Raw genomic sequence first — 17,700 nt, forward strand, 5'->3', positions numbered from 1 at the left:
TGACCCCAAAAAACTTCTTTTAAGATCTCATATCCACTCTTGCAGACAGAGTACCAGTTAAAGGCAAAGTGGAAACACTACACACATGTTCAATCTTATCATTTTAAGAAAAATCCTCAAGAAATGACAAACCTTTACCTTCTCAATGCCAACCACATCACAGTTAAGCAGCCTGCTTTGGGTGAGGCCTTGTGGCAACTTGCCCAAGACCACCTTCTGTAGGTGGTCTGGACAATTGCTATTGCCCTTGCCATTTTAGGATAAACTTTTGCCTGAATATCACTCTCTCTATATCACCAGCTACCTACTGAGTTGTGGGGTTTTGGCTGAGACTGGGAGATGATATGGCACTGACAGGATCAAATGTAAGGAATTCAGAAAGTGAGTAGCAGTCATATTGCTTTAAACATTAGGGACTATGACCCCTCCTGCTCCTTATTAAATACTCTTCAACTCTACATAAAGCAAATCTAAACAAACTAGCAACTTACCTTCCTAGAATGGGGAATATGGACAGAGACTAAGATCTCTTCTGGTGCAATGGTATTATCCCCATCTGCAAAAATATCACTCAAAGGGATCTGTCGCTTTCGTCCTAAAAATAATCCCAAATCAAAAAACTTCTGTACAATTGTGCAATTAACACATCTCAACCATACTTTAATTAGCAAGAAATACCTGCATCCTTACCAAATAAATAACAACTGCAGAGTTTACTTAAATTATCAATAGTATACTCTATAAATACAAAAGACTGGTCCATCTTCCATAGTATCAAAACACCAGTTGCACGGAAGTGTCCAGAGGTTGATCCCCATTCCATCACCCTCCCTTCTGACACTGCCACCATGATCCCATCCCCACTCCTGTCAACCTGTTCCTAATCTCTGCAACTGCTGCTGTCACTACCTTTCCTTCTAAAACAAAGAATGTGGAAGTAAACAAGATCACACAATGTTAGGAGTTGGAAGGGACCTCCAGAGATCATCTAGTCCAACCCCTAACATGTGTGTACTTTAACACACAATCAACTCTATTCATTAAACAATCCCTGTTGGCTCACAGAGTTTTGTTGGCAGGACTGCAACTGCACAAATGTCAAGTGGCTTTGTCATTCTGCAAGAACACAGAAGTATGAACATTGTGCAGCCGGAAATCCACAGTGATTCATCAGTGTGGAATTTAACAAGGTGAGTCTGACAGATGAAGTCAAAGTGTAGTTTTGACTAGTCTTTTGTGTCCTGTGTACTTTTCACATGCTACCAAAGGGGTCTAATGCATTTTTAAAGAAATTATTTCTTATTGCTAGACAGTGTTTATCTTGTAGTAGCCCTGACCTATCCCAAGATGTTCTATAACCAGATAATCTTCTGTACCATGTATATATATATTAAAATACTCCCCTCACATTCTATGACCATGACACTTTAAGACTGGCTGCTTTAGAGCAAGATTATTTTCTTCAGGTTGTTCATAGTACATGTGATGATGACCCTGTAACCTGTTTATCCTAGAATATAATTTATATCATTGAAGTTGTACTCCTCAAATATAAATGGTGACAGCAAAACTCCAGCAAAGAAATTTTATTTTGCTGAAGTGTAATCAGAAAAATAACACTGTTAAAAAGAACAGCACTGGAGTTTCTGGACTTTTGCCTTTACAATTCCATCCAGAATACATCAGGTTTACATGCAGAAAGATTATTGTCCCATCCCACCTGGGAGCTTGCCAGGATCTGGGAAGGTGAATTTTTTTCTTATACTGCAATCCAAGGTAAGGACCAAGAACTAACAGGGTGTCTGCAACTTCCTTTCTTGACAGTCTTTTCACTGACTAATGTTTGCTAAAAAAATATTTTGAAAACTGTGAAAACACCCAAAACTCCACCCCCCAGTAGTAAAATTGTGCCAGGTTAAAAGGAAGAGCAAGCAATCAGTGATCCTTTCCATCACTCAAGCAGGCACATCATTAGAATTACTGAGTAAGAAGATGCTGGCATGGAGGAGGATCATGACAGTAATGCTAGGAATGGGACAGTTCAGCTGTCTGTCAGATGATGCTTTGCATTTAGAAAGGATAGAGATGAATGTTCAACTTCTTCTGCATGAGGAGAAACTTTATGGTAAGGGTGATGGAGCACTGGATCAGGCTGCCCAGAGAGGTAGTGGAGTCTCCTTCTCTGGAGACATTCAAAACCTGCCTGGATGTATTCCTGTGTGGACTACCCTGGGAGGGGGGCTGGACTTGATGATCTCTGGAGTTTCCTTCCAATCTGTAACGTTCTGTGATTCACATCTTATCTTTACAACAATTTCATATCAAATACTGACCACATCTAATCAAGGCTTTGCAAGAACTACCAGCAATGGGCCTGCAATCAGAAAAAGCTTTTCTGATCTCACTTGGCACTTCCACTTGTCAGAACAACATTCTGACAGGTATTTTTTTATCTACAGAGGAAGAAGTCTTGGAAGTCACACAGGCTATGTTTTTGTGTATCTGTTCCAAGAAATCCTGGCTCAGGAACAACCCTTTAAAGAATGTGCGCACACTTTCTAGATAAAGGGCAAAAGGACGCAAGCCATCCAGAAGGGAAAACATGCAATTACAGACTACCACATAGCTCATGATTACCAATAATTTCATCAACCTTCCAACGGTAAGGTGGTGCATAAGAAAAGGAGCAGGTAGAGGGATAGAATATAGAGTGATGGTAGGAAACTGAAGAGATGGGTATGAGAAAAGGTGCAGGACTAGTGGTTTCTGTACAGAAGCAAGTACCTGTGAGGAATGAGAAGCCAGAAGTTCTTCACAGAGCCAAAGGGCATCTTTAAACCAGGGCAAAGCATCAGTTACAAAAAAAAAACAAATAAACAAGCAAAAAAAAAAAAAGCCAAAAACCAAAAACAACCAACCCCACCTACAAACACAACCCAGCAGAGAGGTGGGGAGGTAGCATACAAGTACTCAGAGTATGTTGCTTAATGAGCACTTCTGAGTTCACTATCCTCTTATGAGTTCACTATCCTCAGAAGTACGTGTGATCTGGTTGGTCTGAATGCTTACCCTTGACATGAGAATTTTTGACATGTTCTTTATTTGTAAATTGCTTCTCTGGCAGATATGATCTTGTATGAGAGTGGAAAAGTAGTTTGTTAACAAATGTTCATTTGTTGTGATTTCCCCTCTTTCTCCACACCACAGGATCCTGCACTTCTGGCACTACTATAGAGACAGGCTATCTCCTCTTACCTCTTGAGGCTACATTAAGCATACAGTTGCTGGCTGCCAAAACAGGATTCAAGTCTGAAGTTGATTTTCTACTCATGATGTTTCCACCTAATGACTAGAAAGAAAAATACTATCAGCTTTCTCCACCACATGAGCATTTTCATTTTAAGTGACAATGTTACAGGTAGAGTATGCATAAATTTATATTTACTGAAAGCTCAAAAAAAGATGTATTGATAGAAAATTCACCGATGAAAAGAACTATAAATACAAGTTTTACATTTGCTAATTGTTACTGCAAGTAATGCACAACATACACCAACGTTCCTTATTTGTTCTCCACCCAGAGTTCTCAGTTGCTGCACGACAGCACAGAAAATCTTTGTCTTCTCTTCAGAGAACTCTGAGATCACATTTGTCAAGGTGTCTTTCACTAGAGCGAGGCTGCAGGCAGCTCCCAGAGTCACTCCTGTAATCAAAAGATCGTGAAAGTGTCACATGTACATTTATTGCCTGGGTTCTAAACTATCTTCAGACTGCAGAACTAGGACTGCTTATGTGGAAAACAGGCAGATACAAGAAGACTGGCCTTGGTGTATCTGGGGGGTTGAAGTTTCCCCCCAGCACTAACTTTGCCAGACCAACTCAGTTAGAAACAAATGAAGCTGTATTTACAAACAAGAACTATACTCTACAATGGAATGCAATGAACATGTACAAAATATACAGTATTTTCAATATTATGCAGATATTTACAATTAGCAAACAACACAAAAATCAGAGACCAGGGAACCCATTCCACTGCTCCCCTCCCACCCCCCCACCCCTCTGTCCCACAAGAGAGAGAGAAGCAGAGAGAAAGCAGCCAAGGCCAGCCGACAAGCAGGTTAATCTCTCCTGAGCAAAGCAAAACAGCAGAGACCAGGAAAAAAGAACTGTTTAGGTACAGCCTGTCTTATTCTAGATATTTATCCAATGAATTTGTTGAGATCAATCTTTTGTTTTCCTTTCTACACCCAACAGTGATTTATTTATATTTTTCTACTTCTCTGCTCAAAATTTGTAACTAAATTTTAAAGGCATAGCCTAAAACCACCACAGTGTACTGCAGGGATTTGTGACCTTTCCTTTCAGGAGACCAAGAGTAAAATTCCATGGAATCATGAAACTGAGCTAATAGCTCATCACTTCTACTGAAAGGCAAATCTCTTCTCTGCTCCCAGGTGCCCATTCCAACTGCTCCTCTTGCACAACTTTTGACTGAGTAAATCACAAAATCTCAGACTGTTAGGGGTTGGAAGAGAGATCATCAAGTTCAACCCCCCTGCTAAAGCAGGAGCACCTGAAGTAGGTCACACAGAAACACATCCAGGTGGGGTTTGAATGTCTCCAGAGGAGACTCTACAACCTCTCTGGGTAGCCTGTTCCAGGGCTCTGTCATACTCAAGTTTTTCCTTATGGAAATCTCCTATGCTCCAGCTTGCACCCATTGCCCCTTGTCCTATCATTGGACATCACTGAGAAGAATCTGGCTCCATCCTACTGACAGTCACCCTTCACATCTTTATAAACATGAAAGAAGTCATCCCTCAGACTCCTCTTCTTCAAGTTAAAGAGACCCAGGGACTATTTAGAAGGGCTTGTAACAACAGGACAAGGTGCAATGGCTTGAAACAGGAGTAGGGTAGATTTAGGTTGGACATCAGGAGGAAGTTCTTAACAATGAGAGTGGTGAGATACTGGAACAGGTTGCCCAGGGATGTGATTGAGGCCTCATCCCTGGAGACATTCAAGATCAGACTCCATGTGCCCCTGGGCAGACTGATGTAGTTGGAGGTGTCCCCGCTCACTACAGGGGAGCTGGGCAAGATGACCTTTGAAGGCCCCTTCCAACCCAACACAATCTGTGACTGTGAATCTGTATTACAACTGATGGGCCCTGAGATAACTTTGCTGGTCAGTCATGCACTGTAACATGAAGACAAAACTGTATCATGCACTGGGAAGGTGGCCACAGACACCTTGATCCGGGAAAGAACCAAACCTGAAAGGAATGAGTGGCACAGCACTACAGAATGGAGCTCTACAGAATGGAGCAGCATCCCCTACTGCAGAATAATCTCCTATGTCTGAATGAATTGAAGTCTACTGACCGTCATCTGTGTACTTCACAACAGTCAGATCTGGGATCCTTGCAGGAGCAATAACGACTGGATGGAACACGCCTCTAAATTTCATCTCAGGTCCTGCCAGATAGAATAGATTTAGACAAAAGACATCTTGCATAATGGTAATTCCAACATAGTGGAGAATAAACTGGAGGATGAAAATGGAAAAACAACAAACATAGCCCTGATCCTCCCATGCACACTGGAACTATGGCAACAGGAGTCATTCTGCTTGCATACATACCCAGACTGGTGTTCCCAACCACAAGAGGGGCCTTGGGGTGGGCAGCTTTCAGATCCAGTAATTCATCTAAGCTTACAGGAGAAATCCACACCATGCGCTCTCCATGGAAAAAGAGAGTTCTTTTGGGCTGATTTTCAGCCATTCTCTGATGGAGAAATACAGCAGATCTAAGTCTATGTAACAGACACTAAACTGAAAGTCAAAACAAGTTCTTAATAGCAATTCTACTTAGTTCTTAAGTAGAAATGGGACTTCTTAAGAAATGGGACTGTTATTCTGGCCCTTTACATCATGGTGCATTTCTAGGCTGTGTGAGTGAAGCATCTTCAATCAGTTCCAATGGGCTAATAAACGAGATGGGTACTAAACTGTAGGAATAGATCTTGCAACTGCTGAAATAAGTAGATCATTGGCAGCAGCATCCCTTTTCAGATTAAGTATGCATGTGGATAACTGGCTATTCTAGCACTGATCACTTGGAAATAGCTTCTGAACTAGTAATGGTACAAACATATGGTCAAGAACCCGTGTTCCACAGTTGTCAACTGTTCTCCATAAGCAGACAGCTAGTTACAGAGAATTTGGCTTTGAATCTATAGACTGACAATAATTGTAAACCTGCATTCACTCTTCTAGGGCATACTCTGCTGTCAGTAATTAAGGGTATCTGGCACTTTCCATTCCAGTGCCCCTATTTCAGCTGCTTCTATTTTTATCTTACTTGAATTACTCCTGGGCTGACATTTTGGCAGAGAAGACCAACAAGATTATTAGGCCACAAAATGGGGTAAGTGCATTGCTTTACTAATGCTAAAAAAGCGTTTGCCATTCAGTTTGCTGAAAAGCATTTGCATCTTCAGGTGCTGCACTGAAAACCCAGTTTAGGTTATTTCTTTGTCTTCTCACCTAACATCTAACCCTGCAAATTTATTTTCCTAATATGATTATTTGTTCTATGTGAATATACAATAAGGTCACTGGAGAAAAAAATATATAATTTTGGATTTATATTAAAATGTTATGAAATCTCTTTTTGATGAATTACTGCTAAGCAGGACTTCAGAATGACTTCTGAACTACTAAGGAAAACACAGAGCTAAAGAATAAAGCAAAATTACCATTAGTTTTGGAGGAAATATAAGCTCCTGAGTGGGATCTAATGGCTGAAATTCATCTGTTGAAAATAGCCTGGTGGAAACCTTAAAAAGAAAGAAAAGAAGCTAAAACCAAAAAATTTTCTCTCATCACTAATTTCCACTGAATCACAGAATGTTAGGGGCTGGAAGGGACCTCAAAAGATCATCCAGTTCAACCTCCCTGCCAGAGCAGGATCACCTAGAGCACATCACACAGGAATGCATCCAGGTGGGTCTTGAATATCTCTAGAGAGAGACACTCCCTGGGCAGCCTGTACCAGAGTTCTGTCACACTCCAGTGAAAACACTCTTCCTCATGTTTCTATGGAACTTCCTATACCTCAGCTTTCACCCATTGCCCCTTGTCCTATCATCAGGCAATGCCAAGAAGAGCCTGGCTCCATCCTCTTGGCACTCACCCTTCATGTATTTATAAACCTTAATGAGGTCACAGTTTCTTAGGGGTTGGAAGGGACCTTCAAAGATCATTGAATCCAATCCCCCTGCCAGAGCAGGACCATAGAATCTAGCACATGTCGCACAGGAACACATCCAGATGGGTCTTGAAAGTCTCCAGAGGAGACTCCACAACCTCCCTGGGCAGTCTGTTCCAATGCTCCATGACCCTCATGTTGAGGGGGGAACTAAAGTCACCCCTTAAGTCTCCTCTTCTCCAAGCTGAAGAGCCCCAGCTGCCTCAGTCTGTCCTCATAAGGAAGATGTTCCACTCCCTTAATCATTTTTGTGGCTCAGCACTGGACTCTTTCAAGCAGTTCCCTGAGGTCCTTCTTGAACTGAAGGGGCCCAGAACTGGACAAAGTATTCTAGATGTGGCCTCACCAGGACAGAGTAGAGAGGGAGAAAAACCTCTCATGACTTAATGAACACACCCCTTCTAATACAACCCAAGGAAAATACTTAAAACCCTACCTTCTCTTCCATGTCAAACAAATCATCTTCCTGTCCCAAGCAACACTTCCCATTTGCTTTCTTTTGACAACAAACAGATTCCTACAGTAGGAATATTCCATTAGTGAAACATTAAGCAGACTAACTCATTACCATTCTGGACAAATCAATGAAAATGTCTCGTTATATTTCAATACAGTTACGGATGAAGTTTAATATTAAGCTAAATTGGACAGATTACAGGATCACAGGATGTCAGGAGTTGGAGATCTTCCAGCCCAACTGCCCTGCCAGAGCAAGACCACATAATCTAGCACAGGTCACAAAGGAACAGGTCTCAACCAGAGCAGAGTAGTGGGGGAGGAGAACCTCCTTGATCTGCAGGACACACTCTTAATGCTCCCCAGGATACCATTTGCCTTCTTGGACAAAAGGGCACATTGCTGTCCCATGGATAACCTCTTGTCCACCAGGACTCCCAGGTCCTTCTCCACAGGGCTGCTCTCTAGCAGGTCTCCCCCCTAACCTGTACTGGTGCAGTTTATTATTCCTTCCCAGGTGCAGGACTCTGCACTTTCCTTGTTGAACCTCTTTTGGTTCCTCTTTGCCCATCTCTCCAGTCTGTCCAAGTCTCAAGGATTATGTGTCACAAGGATTATATGTTAATGAAGTGATATTCAAAAATAACAAAATCATTGGATATTTAAGTCCTTAAAACAAGGGAAATCATACTATGTAAAAATCAGTTGACCTTGTGAGAGCTCATACAGATGGTCTATATAATTTCTTTCACCTACTGTTTACTGTCCAATTTCTTTCACTGTAGGTTTCTGAAATGCTGCTTTACATGATAAATTACAAAGAATACCAGTCCCTATTCTGTTTTTATGCCAGTACCAACCCACAGTAAAACACATGGAGTACAGATTACTCTTCAAAATCCAGGCTAGACACCAAGTCCATTTGAGTTAGTCAATTTTGGTAATGCATTAGGCCACTACACAGCTTGCTTAGACTTTAACAGAGGAAAGAGATGTCTTAAAGAAATTCTTGATGGTCTGTATACATACATACATACACCAATGGGCACAACCCAGCATTCCTATCATCACTACTTACCTCACAGAAGGTTTTACAGGCATCTACAATTGGTCTATATCCAGTACAGCGACACAAGTTCCCTGCAAAAAAATGGGAACCAGTAAGAAAAGGCTTTGTTCTAAAGCACATGGCTTTATTTCAAATGTCATAGCTTTATAGAAGGGTTGTGTTTTTGAAACTTAGAAAGTGTTAGCTTTCTAAAAGACAAAAAAGAGCAGTGACACAAGACTTAGGGCCCTGCAGCTACTGAGGCTATTGTTTCATGTGGAGTATGACATAACTTGAGAGCTGCACTAGAGGGAATACTATCTACAGCCTAGCATGCAGGAGAATAGGAGATTGCACAATATTCTTCAACTACTCAAAACATTTTTCTCCTCCCCCTCAACTTCTTTCTGATAATGAAGGTTAGCATTACACCTCCATTAAGCTGAACTCATCCTAACAGAAACTGCCTTTGGCTTCACCGCAACTGCACAACAGACAACAAAAAGGTAGTTTACTTGCAATAAATGTTCACACCTTGCTTTAGCAAGGATGGTCTGCATCTCTCTTCTTTTTTATTCCTACCACAAAGGGACTCTCCTGTGAAGCTTACAACATTCTAAGCTCCCAATCTAACAGTATGTCTCGGTCCGGAGAGGGAAAGAGACTCAGTTCTTTTGAATATTCCCGTGTTGTGAAATTAGAGGCACAAACGAGGCCAAAATATCAACAGCTAGACTATTTATTACATAAATAAAATGGAAATAAGAAGGGGAGAGGGAGAAGATAGAGAAGGAGAGAGAGAAGAGAGAGAGAAGAGGAAAGGAATTATATTACCACACCCCTCACCACCCCCAAGACAGTTTGAGTCTGTGGAGGAAAGGTGCTGCAGGAGGTGCTGGGTTTGTAGAGAAAGGGTGCTGAGGCTTTGGTTGGAGAAGAGATGTGGTCCTCTGGGCAGCCTGGGTCTGTAGAGAAAGGGTGCTGAGGCTTTGGCTGGAGAAGAGATGTGGTCCTCTGGGCAGCCTCTTCAGCTCCATGAGTTGCAGCAGGCGGGACTTAGGACACGGAGAAAGGGTTCAGTCTGCTTCTTCCAGGCTCCATGGCCTCTTTTCTCTGGAGCAGCATTGTCCCGGGCTTTTCCTTCCTTCTCAGCGGCATGGTCCTTCTTCTGCGTTTTCCTTCTTACAAGCCAGTAGTGGCTCAAGTCTTTTATACAGTTTTTAGTCCTTAGGTATGTGTCCAAGCATTGTCCCTCAGGAATTCAGGGGCCAGGAAATCCTCCTTAGGTAAATATCCAGGTATCGTTCCCCAGGAAATCTTTTTGTGCATTCCTGTGTGTTTGGGCAAGGGTCTGGATGGAGGGGGGGGGAGGGGGGCGGGGCTCAACCCCCTCCTTCTCTATCTACATGCCCCCACATTTACACATCAGGAAACAGGTGGTGAATCCATTGTCTCACCATCCTCCCTTCCTGGGGTATCTGATGGCTGGGAATGATCTTGTCCTGAAGGCGTGGTGGCTGGGTCCTTGGGCCATTGTTATAGGCCAGCTGCAGTCCAGTGTTATCAGGATGCAATCTCAAGGTGATTTGCATCCAGGATTGGTAGACAGGATTCCTACATGATCTTTGCACCTTCCTTCCAGTGGCTCTGCCCAACAACATATTGTCTGGGCAAGCAGCAAGTGATTTTATCTTTGTTGAGTCACACAAGGAGGGACAAGTTTTAGTCTCTCACGGTATCTCAGAGATGTTCAGATGTAACTAATTCTCCAATAGGACAACATTTGGCACATCTAGGGATGTTTTAACACCTGTTTTTTAAATGATCCACAGCTCCACAAGCCCTATGAGGAGAGGCTGAGGGAGCTGGGATTGTTTAGCTTGGAGAAGAGGAGGCTCAGGGGAGACTTTATTGCTGCCTACAACTACCTGAAGGGAGGTTGTAGTCAGCAGGGGGTTGGTCTCTTCTCCCAGGCAATCAGCACCAGAACAAGAGCTGTGCCAGGGGAAGTTTAGGCTCAAGGTGAGGAGAAAGTTCTTCACAGAGAGAGTTGTTAGCCACTGGAATGTGCTGCCCAGGGAGGTGGTGGAGTCACCATCCCTGGAGGTGTTCAAGAGGGGATTGGATGTGGCACTTGGTGCCATGGTTTAGTAGTCATGAGGTCTTGGGGGAACAGGTTGGACTTGATGATCTTTGAGGTCTTTTCCAACATTATTGATTCTATGATTCCACACTTCATTTACCAGGAGAAAAGAATGACAAAGTGTACAAGGTCTGTATCCAGCAATAGCTCTGCTGGGAAGCACCATTTGCATGGAGTACATACATACAGGTATGCATGTGTACTCACACAGATATGCACTTACATACTGAAAGCCTCTGAACAAAACAGTTCAGGGACATACCTACAAATTAAAAAGCAGCAATATTTACCAGCCAGAGCTGCAATCATCTGCTCTGAAGTTGGCTCCGGGTGGTTTCTTAGCAAAGTGTATATGGACATCACCATTCCAGGGGTGCAGAAACCACACTGCGAGCCATGGCACTTGGCAAGCCTTTCCTGCAATGAAACATCACAAGTAGCACTCGTTTCAGTGTACATCACTATTCTAGTGAACTCTCTCTTAAATGGGAGACAGCATACTAACTGTAGTCTTGTAGTAAATCAGACCTTTAAAGTAAAACAATCTCAAACAAGAATAATTATTTGGGATGTGATGCCCAAGCACACCTTACTAAGGAAGGTAATTAACCTTCGGTGCACCTCTGTGGTTTTTTTGCTTTCATACTAAAAGTATCAGCTAAAAGGTCACTGTCCAAGATGTGTCACTGGCCCAAACAGAGCGCAAGCCTGATCCACTCCAACAATTCTTACGTACCAACTATTTGATCAGTCTGTCAGTATTACAGATCCATCATGTGACACATCTCATCAGCCTTGATCAACCAATCATCAGAAATTTGTGCTGTTTTCTGTTACTATTTAGCAGGGAGAATAATCACTGTATGAAACTCCCATGCCTTGAAAGCACTGCCACTCAAGCCGGTCCATAGTAAGGAAGAAATTAGCAATCCTTTTCACAGTGATACTGTCCTCTCACCTGAACTGGATGAACCCTGTTTTTTGTATTTCCAACACCTTCTACTGTGGTCACTGCTGCACCATACAAGGAACAAATGGGAAGCAAACATGCATTTGCTGAATAATGTCTATGGAACATAAAGGAGAATAAAGAACATGAATATTATTACATTATAATAAAGACATGACTATTTTGTAGTCCCACCACAACTTGCAAAGCAGCCATTATCATCATTTGGAATGACAGGAGAATAAGCTGCATAGAAGGGATGACTTACTGGCTGTTTCTTGTGCTTAGTATAAAACCCATCTCTCTGAGGACAGTTATGTAGAATTAATATCTTCCTCTAATCACCCTCTTGTCTCTCCTGCCCACAAGCAACTTGCTAAGTGTGTTTCAGAGCAGGAAGATGGAGAGGGGAGGGTCAGTGCAGTCATTTGAAGGAAGTAAAGAGCTACTGCTGCAAGTCTGTAACCAAATTTCTGACCTGAAGGAAATTCTGATGTAAAATAAATATCATTCCAAGTGGGAACAGCATACCAAAATGAAAATTCTTCAAAGCTTTTTGTCATTAGCAATAAAATGTTTTGGTTTACTATAGGTGAAATGGTCCTTTTCAAGTGTCATTCTGACTGTTTCCATTTCAAAATAACTTTAAACATTTTCATTTGTACTGCATTCCAATGTAATGCAACTGTCAAAGGAAAAACTGCAATATTTGTACTTTTACTCCCCCTAACCAAACATTCAACTGACAATGACACATAACCACTTAATCTGACTGGAGCTTTCTCAATTTAATAGTAATTTATTCCAGCTTTCAGCTTAATGAAACTCTGGTTTTCAGTTTCAAAGTCCTTGTTTTTGAGGGTGGGGTGTAGGGAAGGAGTTCAGTATTAAAGGGCTGGTAAAATCAAAATTCTACCTGTCTTATGTTCCCATCAGTCATAGGAGAGAGCTACAGGTAAGAGACACATTCCAGCGGTCAATATAAAGGATGTTAAAATGTACACCTCTTAAAAAGAAAACCCCTCACAGGAGCTCTCAGCTCAGTATGAGCCAATTAAGCACTTGAGTGTAGCATTTCAGGACATTTACAGCATAGCTAAATGAACAGTATTTCTTACAACATTCTCTCTGGGATTAAAGTGACCCTTCCTTTGGATCCTTTTATTATTGTGTAGATTTTACAACATTTTTTTTTAATGGTTTAATATCTGACAATGGTTATCTACAGTCACAACATTGAGTGTGGCTAAGGATACCGTATCTTCTTCAAAGCTGGCTCATAAGTTGATATCATCACTGTGCAGGAACCACAGCCACCTGCTCCACAGCCATACTTAGTTCCTGTAAGACGGACTGAAAATGCCATCATCAGGGAAAAAAGGTAATTATCAGGTTTCAGTTTGGTCTTCATTTTGCTCAAAAGCTTCAGGGCACCTTTCTTCCTGAACAGCTAAGGAACACAATATTAGTTTGGTATGGTAACGTATCCATCAGGCTCTATTTTGGATTTAAATCTTCACGGGAAATCAGATTGAAGCTAAAGAATTATATTAGGAAGAAATTCTTTACAGTGAGGGTGGTAAGACACTGGAACAGATTGTTCAGGGACACTGGAACAGATTGTCCTGGATGCCCCCTCTCTGTAGATGTTCAAGGCCAGTTTGAGGGTTGTTTAATCTTAAGGCAGTCAAAACTTCTTGAACCTGGTAAATCACCTTTTAATTATCACTTATGAGAATTTTGCTCAAATAAAGCTTCCACATGAGTGACTTAAAGGAGCGCACAAGAAAAGGATACGTCTCTTTCGCAGGTAAGACAACAGCATTTGCTCAGGATCAGCATTTTTCTCTACTATCTGCAGTAAGAAAAAAAAAAAAAAAAAAAAAAAAAAGAAGAAAAAAGAGTTTAACTAAGTAACAAAGGCTTTTCAAAATTCAGGGCACAGACTACATTCCACACAGCCAGAAGTGAATCTTTCTCTGGTTCTTTCTCATAGAACTGGAGCAATTGCAAAAGACCACAGGGGATTTCAGGCTTGTTATGGAAATTCAGACAGATACATTTCCAGCAAAGAAGTGCCAGGGCACTTTGCCACTAATAAAAACAACTGCTTCTTAGTGAGAGGCAGCACAACATAGAGAATTAATAATCTACAGATCTTAGAGTCTCCCTGGCACTTTAACCTACTGGAATTAACACCAGAGGAAGCCTGTATGGGTATCAGCAGAAACTAGTTTTCTTCTAGCATTATTTATACAAACTTTCCACTTGCTGTAATAGCCTAACAACACTTGCTGCAATAGATCAACAATGGAGAGCACCAGAAATGCCTCCATTCTTCACTGACTACAGTATTTTTTTATTCTGCTCTTCAGAAACAGCTGATTTAGATCCAGTTGCACTGAATCAAAGAGTTTAACTTCTTGCAAAATGTTCTTGACATTAGTAGTCCATATCTGGCACAAGTGTCTCGATGACTCTCTGTTGTGCTTCCGAGAATCTGACACCATCTAATATCTCTCCTCTGACGCCATGAAAGATGAGAAGCTGGGCATATAAAAACGAAAAATTGGTTTGCTCACTGGCACAATTTGACAGCCAGCTTCAAGTCCATTTCACTTTGACACATTTTTTTTGCCCTGCAGGCTGCAGATCGAGCTGAAATGTAATGATGTAATCACGGTTGTCCTGCTTGTTTACTTCTCCCCTTCTCACAGTACTTGCTGTACGCAGGACAGCATCAGCTAACTAAAGCAATACTTGAAGGCTGATGCGCTTTTTACTCAGCACGGAGGAGATTTCAAGGAATGTTTCTGGAGGCTTGTATGAGGATTTGGTTATATTCCCATCAGCAACAAGTCTGAGGAAGCCAAATCTGTGCCCATACTCTTTGAGGGTAACCTTGTAACAGTCGCCCGCCTTTCTCCACATTCCTTCCAGACAACACTTACCTTCCTCCCATTCACACAGAAAACCAGCTCGTCAGAGGCCGCTGCCCCTCGCAGAGACATCGTACGCGGGAGCCGGAGGCAGCAGCGCCAGCAGATCCTTGGCCGGCCCGGGCGGGCTGGAGGGCGGAGCTCGCTGCGCCAGCTGCACTCCCGGACGTTACGAGTCAGCAGCAGCCGAGGGCTGGGGCTCAGCCACAAGAGGTTTATTAGAGCATTTTAAGGACTATTCAAAAAGCAGGACATAGCTCAGAGTACGTACGTGCTCCTCCAGACAAAATGGCAACACTAGCAACATGAGTTGTTGTTACCTTCTGACCGTGAAATCTCCACAGGCAGTAGTGATCGTGAGCCCAACAGGTACTCTGCAGATTGGCAGTCACACGAAAGAATCGGCAGTGACTTCCAGGTATTTCTAATACATATATATGTATTTGTTACATACAAATATATAAGTATTTGTAAGAGCTGATTATGCCAACAAGAGTTTATGGAATCATAACTATTTCCCCCTTCCCATTTAAACATATAGAAATATTTTTCCTACAGATTTTAAAATAATATCTTCATTAGCATAAACTAAAACATTATGTGTAAAAAAAATTAGAATGGACACATATGATAAAAAGAAACTTTGAAGCTATAAAAAGAAGTCCATATTACCTTATCTTCAGTAAAATAAACTTAATCCTTGTGACTGACAGATTTTTATCTCAAATATCATGTGCTGGGTTTGCATCATTTTTTTTTCCTGGCAAGACCCTCTAATATAATAACTGTTCTGGTAAAAGATTCACATTTAGTGAAGATTCAACAGACAATGTAACATTATTTCAGTAGTACATAAATGAAGCAAGCATCTTTGAGAGCAGTTACAGAACTGTATCCTAGAAAATAACAAAGTACATTTTCATAGATTCATAGAATGGTTTGGGTTGGAAGGGACCTTAAAGATCATTCAGTTCAGATCCCCCACTACCCCCCACCTTCCATTAGCCCAGGTTGCTCAAGGCCTCATCCAACCTGGCCTTCAACACCTCCAGGGAGGGGGCATCCACCACCTCCCTGGACAACCTGAACCAGTGTCTCATGACCCTCACTGTAAAGAATTTCTTCCCATATCCAGTCTAAATCTCCCCTCTTCCAGCTTCATTCCCTCTCATCCCATCACTAAAAGCCCTTGTACAAAGTCCCCTCCTAGCTTTCTTGTAGGTCCCCTTCAGGTACTGGATGTACTTGTATGTACAGAACACAATTTGAGCAACAAAACCAACAGGGATAAAGAAAACAAGGGAAGCTTGCTTTCAGTAGCTTAAAGGTGGCAGCAACAGTAACATGACTTTGGAGCTATTTAAAAGTAACTTCCATGCATCTGGGGGTCATTTTCTTTTATCCTTTGTTACTTTGAAAGATATTTATGCTAAAAGGAATGGAAGACACTAAGGAACAAAGCTGTAGGTCTTAGACTTCTATGAAAAATCATAGCAGCCTAGCTGGTAACACCAGAGATTGTATGGACCTATCATGAGGCACTCACAAAACGAGCAACCAGAATTACTCCACACTCCAACCAAACCCTAAACTTCAGAGAATATTCTTTCTTGCACAGAATCTGCACTCACTCACTCATAAAAAGAAAACCTCCCACACAAAAGTACCCAAAATACACACTCACCCAAGGTGAGGACTCCCTCAATCCATGGACATATCCTTAGATGGCATCCCTTTCTAAGAGAAGAGAATACAATTGCCAGGCCACTTGCCGCATAGAGACCAGCTCAAAATGTCTCCATAGCAAGATGCCATTGATACCCTTGATACCCTCACTTGAGGGCACCCTGTGGTCAGTGCTAATTAGCTGGAGGGCCAAGTCCACAGAACCACACAAAAGCAGGATGAGAGTTTCTGGGCCTTAAGGTGCTGCTTCATATCTGCAAAGCACCAAGCTGACCTATATGAGCTCCTCAGCAAGCCCTTTGACAGCTGTCACCAGGCATTTGTGTTTGCCAGGGCAGTTGCACCTGCACAGGAACAACAGGACTATCACTGAAAAAATAACAAAGACCATTTCCAACAGAATTATTTTTCCTGAGAAGATGGAGCATGTTCTTCTGTTGCTAACTTTTAATGCACAGGCAAGAGAGAGAAACCACCATTTCAAAAAACATAAGCTGTGTTTTGCTGATGCAGTGCCAACACAGGGAACATGAGTTGTAACAGATACTTCTTTCCAGATTTCTAGCAGCACAGCTGGTGATGTTGATAAACACTAAAAGCTAGCAAGCACATTTCAATTAACCAATAATGACAAATTTGGTTACAAAAAAATGTAAGACAAAGTGTTGTATTTCAAAACAACATTGAGTCAGGATAGAAGCATTTCTGCACCTCTTAGTAATGATCTTGCTAATGCAGTGACATATACAGCATGTTTTAGAAAGAAAAAGTCTGCTTGCAAGTTTCTTAGATAATAACTTAGACAGCTCTGCTTGTCAATACAGATCACAGTGCCTGGGTGTTAAGCTAGGTTTTGTATAGGAAGAATTTTCATACTGATGCAATGCTTTTTTTTTCCTCTAAGGTTCTCTATGAAAACACTTTGCTGCCCTTATTGCTGTACATTTACAGTCTTTGCATGGTCTCTGGAACTGGTAATCACAGCTAGGCAAGTTCTCTGTTCCTTGCTCGGGGCCTATTTAATTCCAAATTCATACATGGAATGTTCTACAGGCACACTCCTCAAGGAAAGCTCCCTTGGGGCTAAAAACCAGTTGTGCTATTACATACATATTTGTAAAGAATGCTTTTGTGCCTCTTACTGTTCACAGTTATACACTTGAAAGCTATATCCCAGAATACATTTTTATGTGTATGCCTTAT

The 17,700-nt window shown here is 41.8% G+C and overlaps 1 protein-coding gene across 1 annotated transcript in view; it reads right to left on the reverse strand.

Moving 5' to 3' along the window:
- AOX1 (aldehyde oxidase 1) overlaps positions 1-14,931 on the reverse strand; it is a 44,572-nt gene extending 29,641 nt beyond the window's left edge. The window contains exons 1-13 of the mRNA XM_009910596.2: positions 14,824-14,931; positions 13,670-13,727; positions 13,129-13,225; positions 11,882-11,990; positions 11,214-11,340; positions 8,811-8,872; positions 7,713-7,793; positions 6,765-6,845; positions 5,647-5,791; positions 5,388-5,480; positions 3,552-3,703; positions 3,256-3,349; positions 492-595 (exon numbers count right to left, since the gene is read on the reverse strand). Of these exons, the coding sequence (XP_009908898.2) occupies positions 492-595; positions 3,256-3,349; positions 3,552-3,703; positions 5,388-5,480; positions 5,647-5,791; positions 6,765-6,845; positions 7,713-7,793; positions 8,811-8,872; positions 11,214-11,340; positions 11,882-11,990; positions 13,129-13,225; positions 13,670-13,727; positions 14,824-14,883 (1,263 nt within the window). The 5' untranslated portion in view covers positions 14,884-14,931. The remainder of the gene's footprint in view (positions 1-491; positions 596-3,255; positions 3,350-3,551; positions 3,704-5,387; positions 5,481-5,646; positions 5,792-6,764; positions 6,846-7,712; positions 7,794-8,810; positions 8,873-11,213; positions 11,341-11,881; positions 11,991-13,128; positions 13,226-13,669; positions 13,728-14,823) is intronic.
- Positions 14,932-17,700: the final 2,769 nt, after the last annotated feature.

The sequence above is a fragment of the Dryobates pubescens genome, chromosome 2, assembly GCF_014839835.1.
Source record: "Dryobates pubescens isolate bDryPub1 chromosome 2, bDryPub1.pri, whole genome shotgun sequence".
Taxonomy (NCBI): Eukaryota; Metazoa; Chordata; class Aves; order Piciformes; family Picidae; genus Dryobates; species Dryobates pubescens.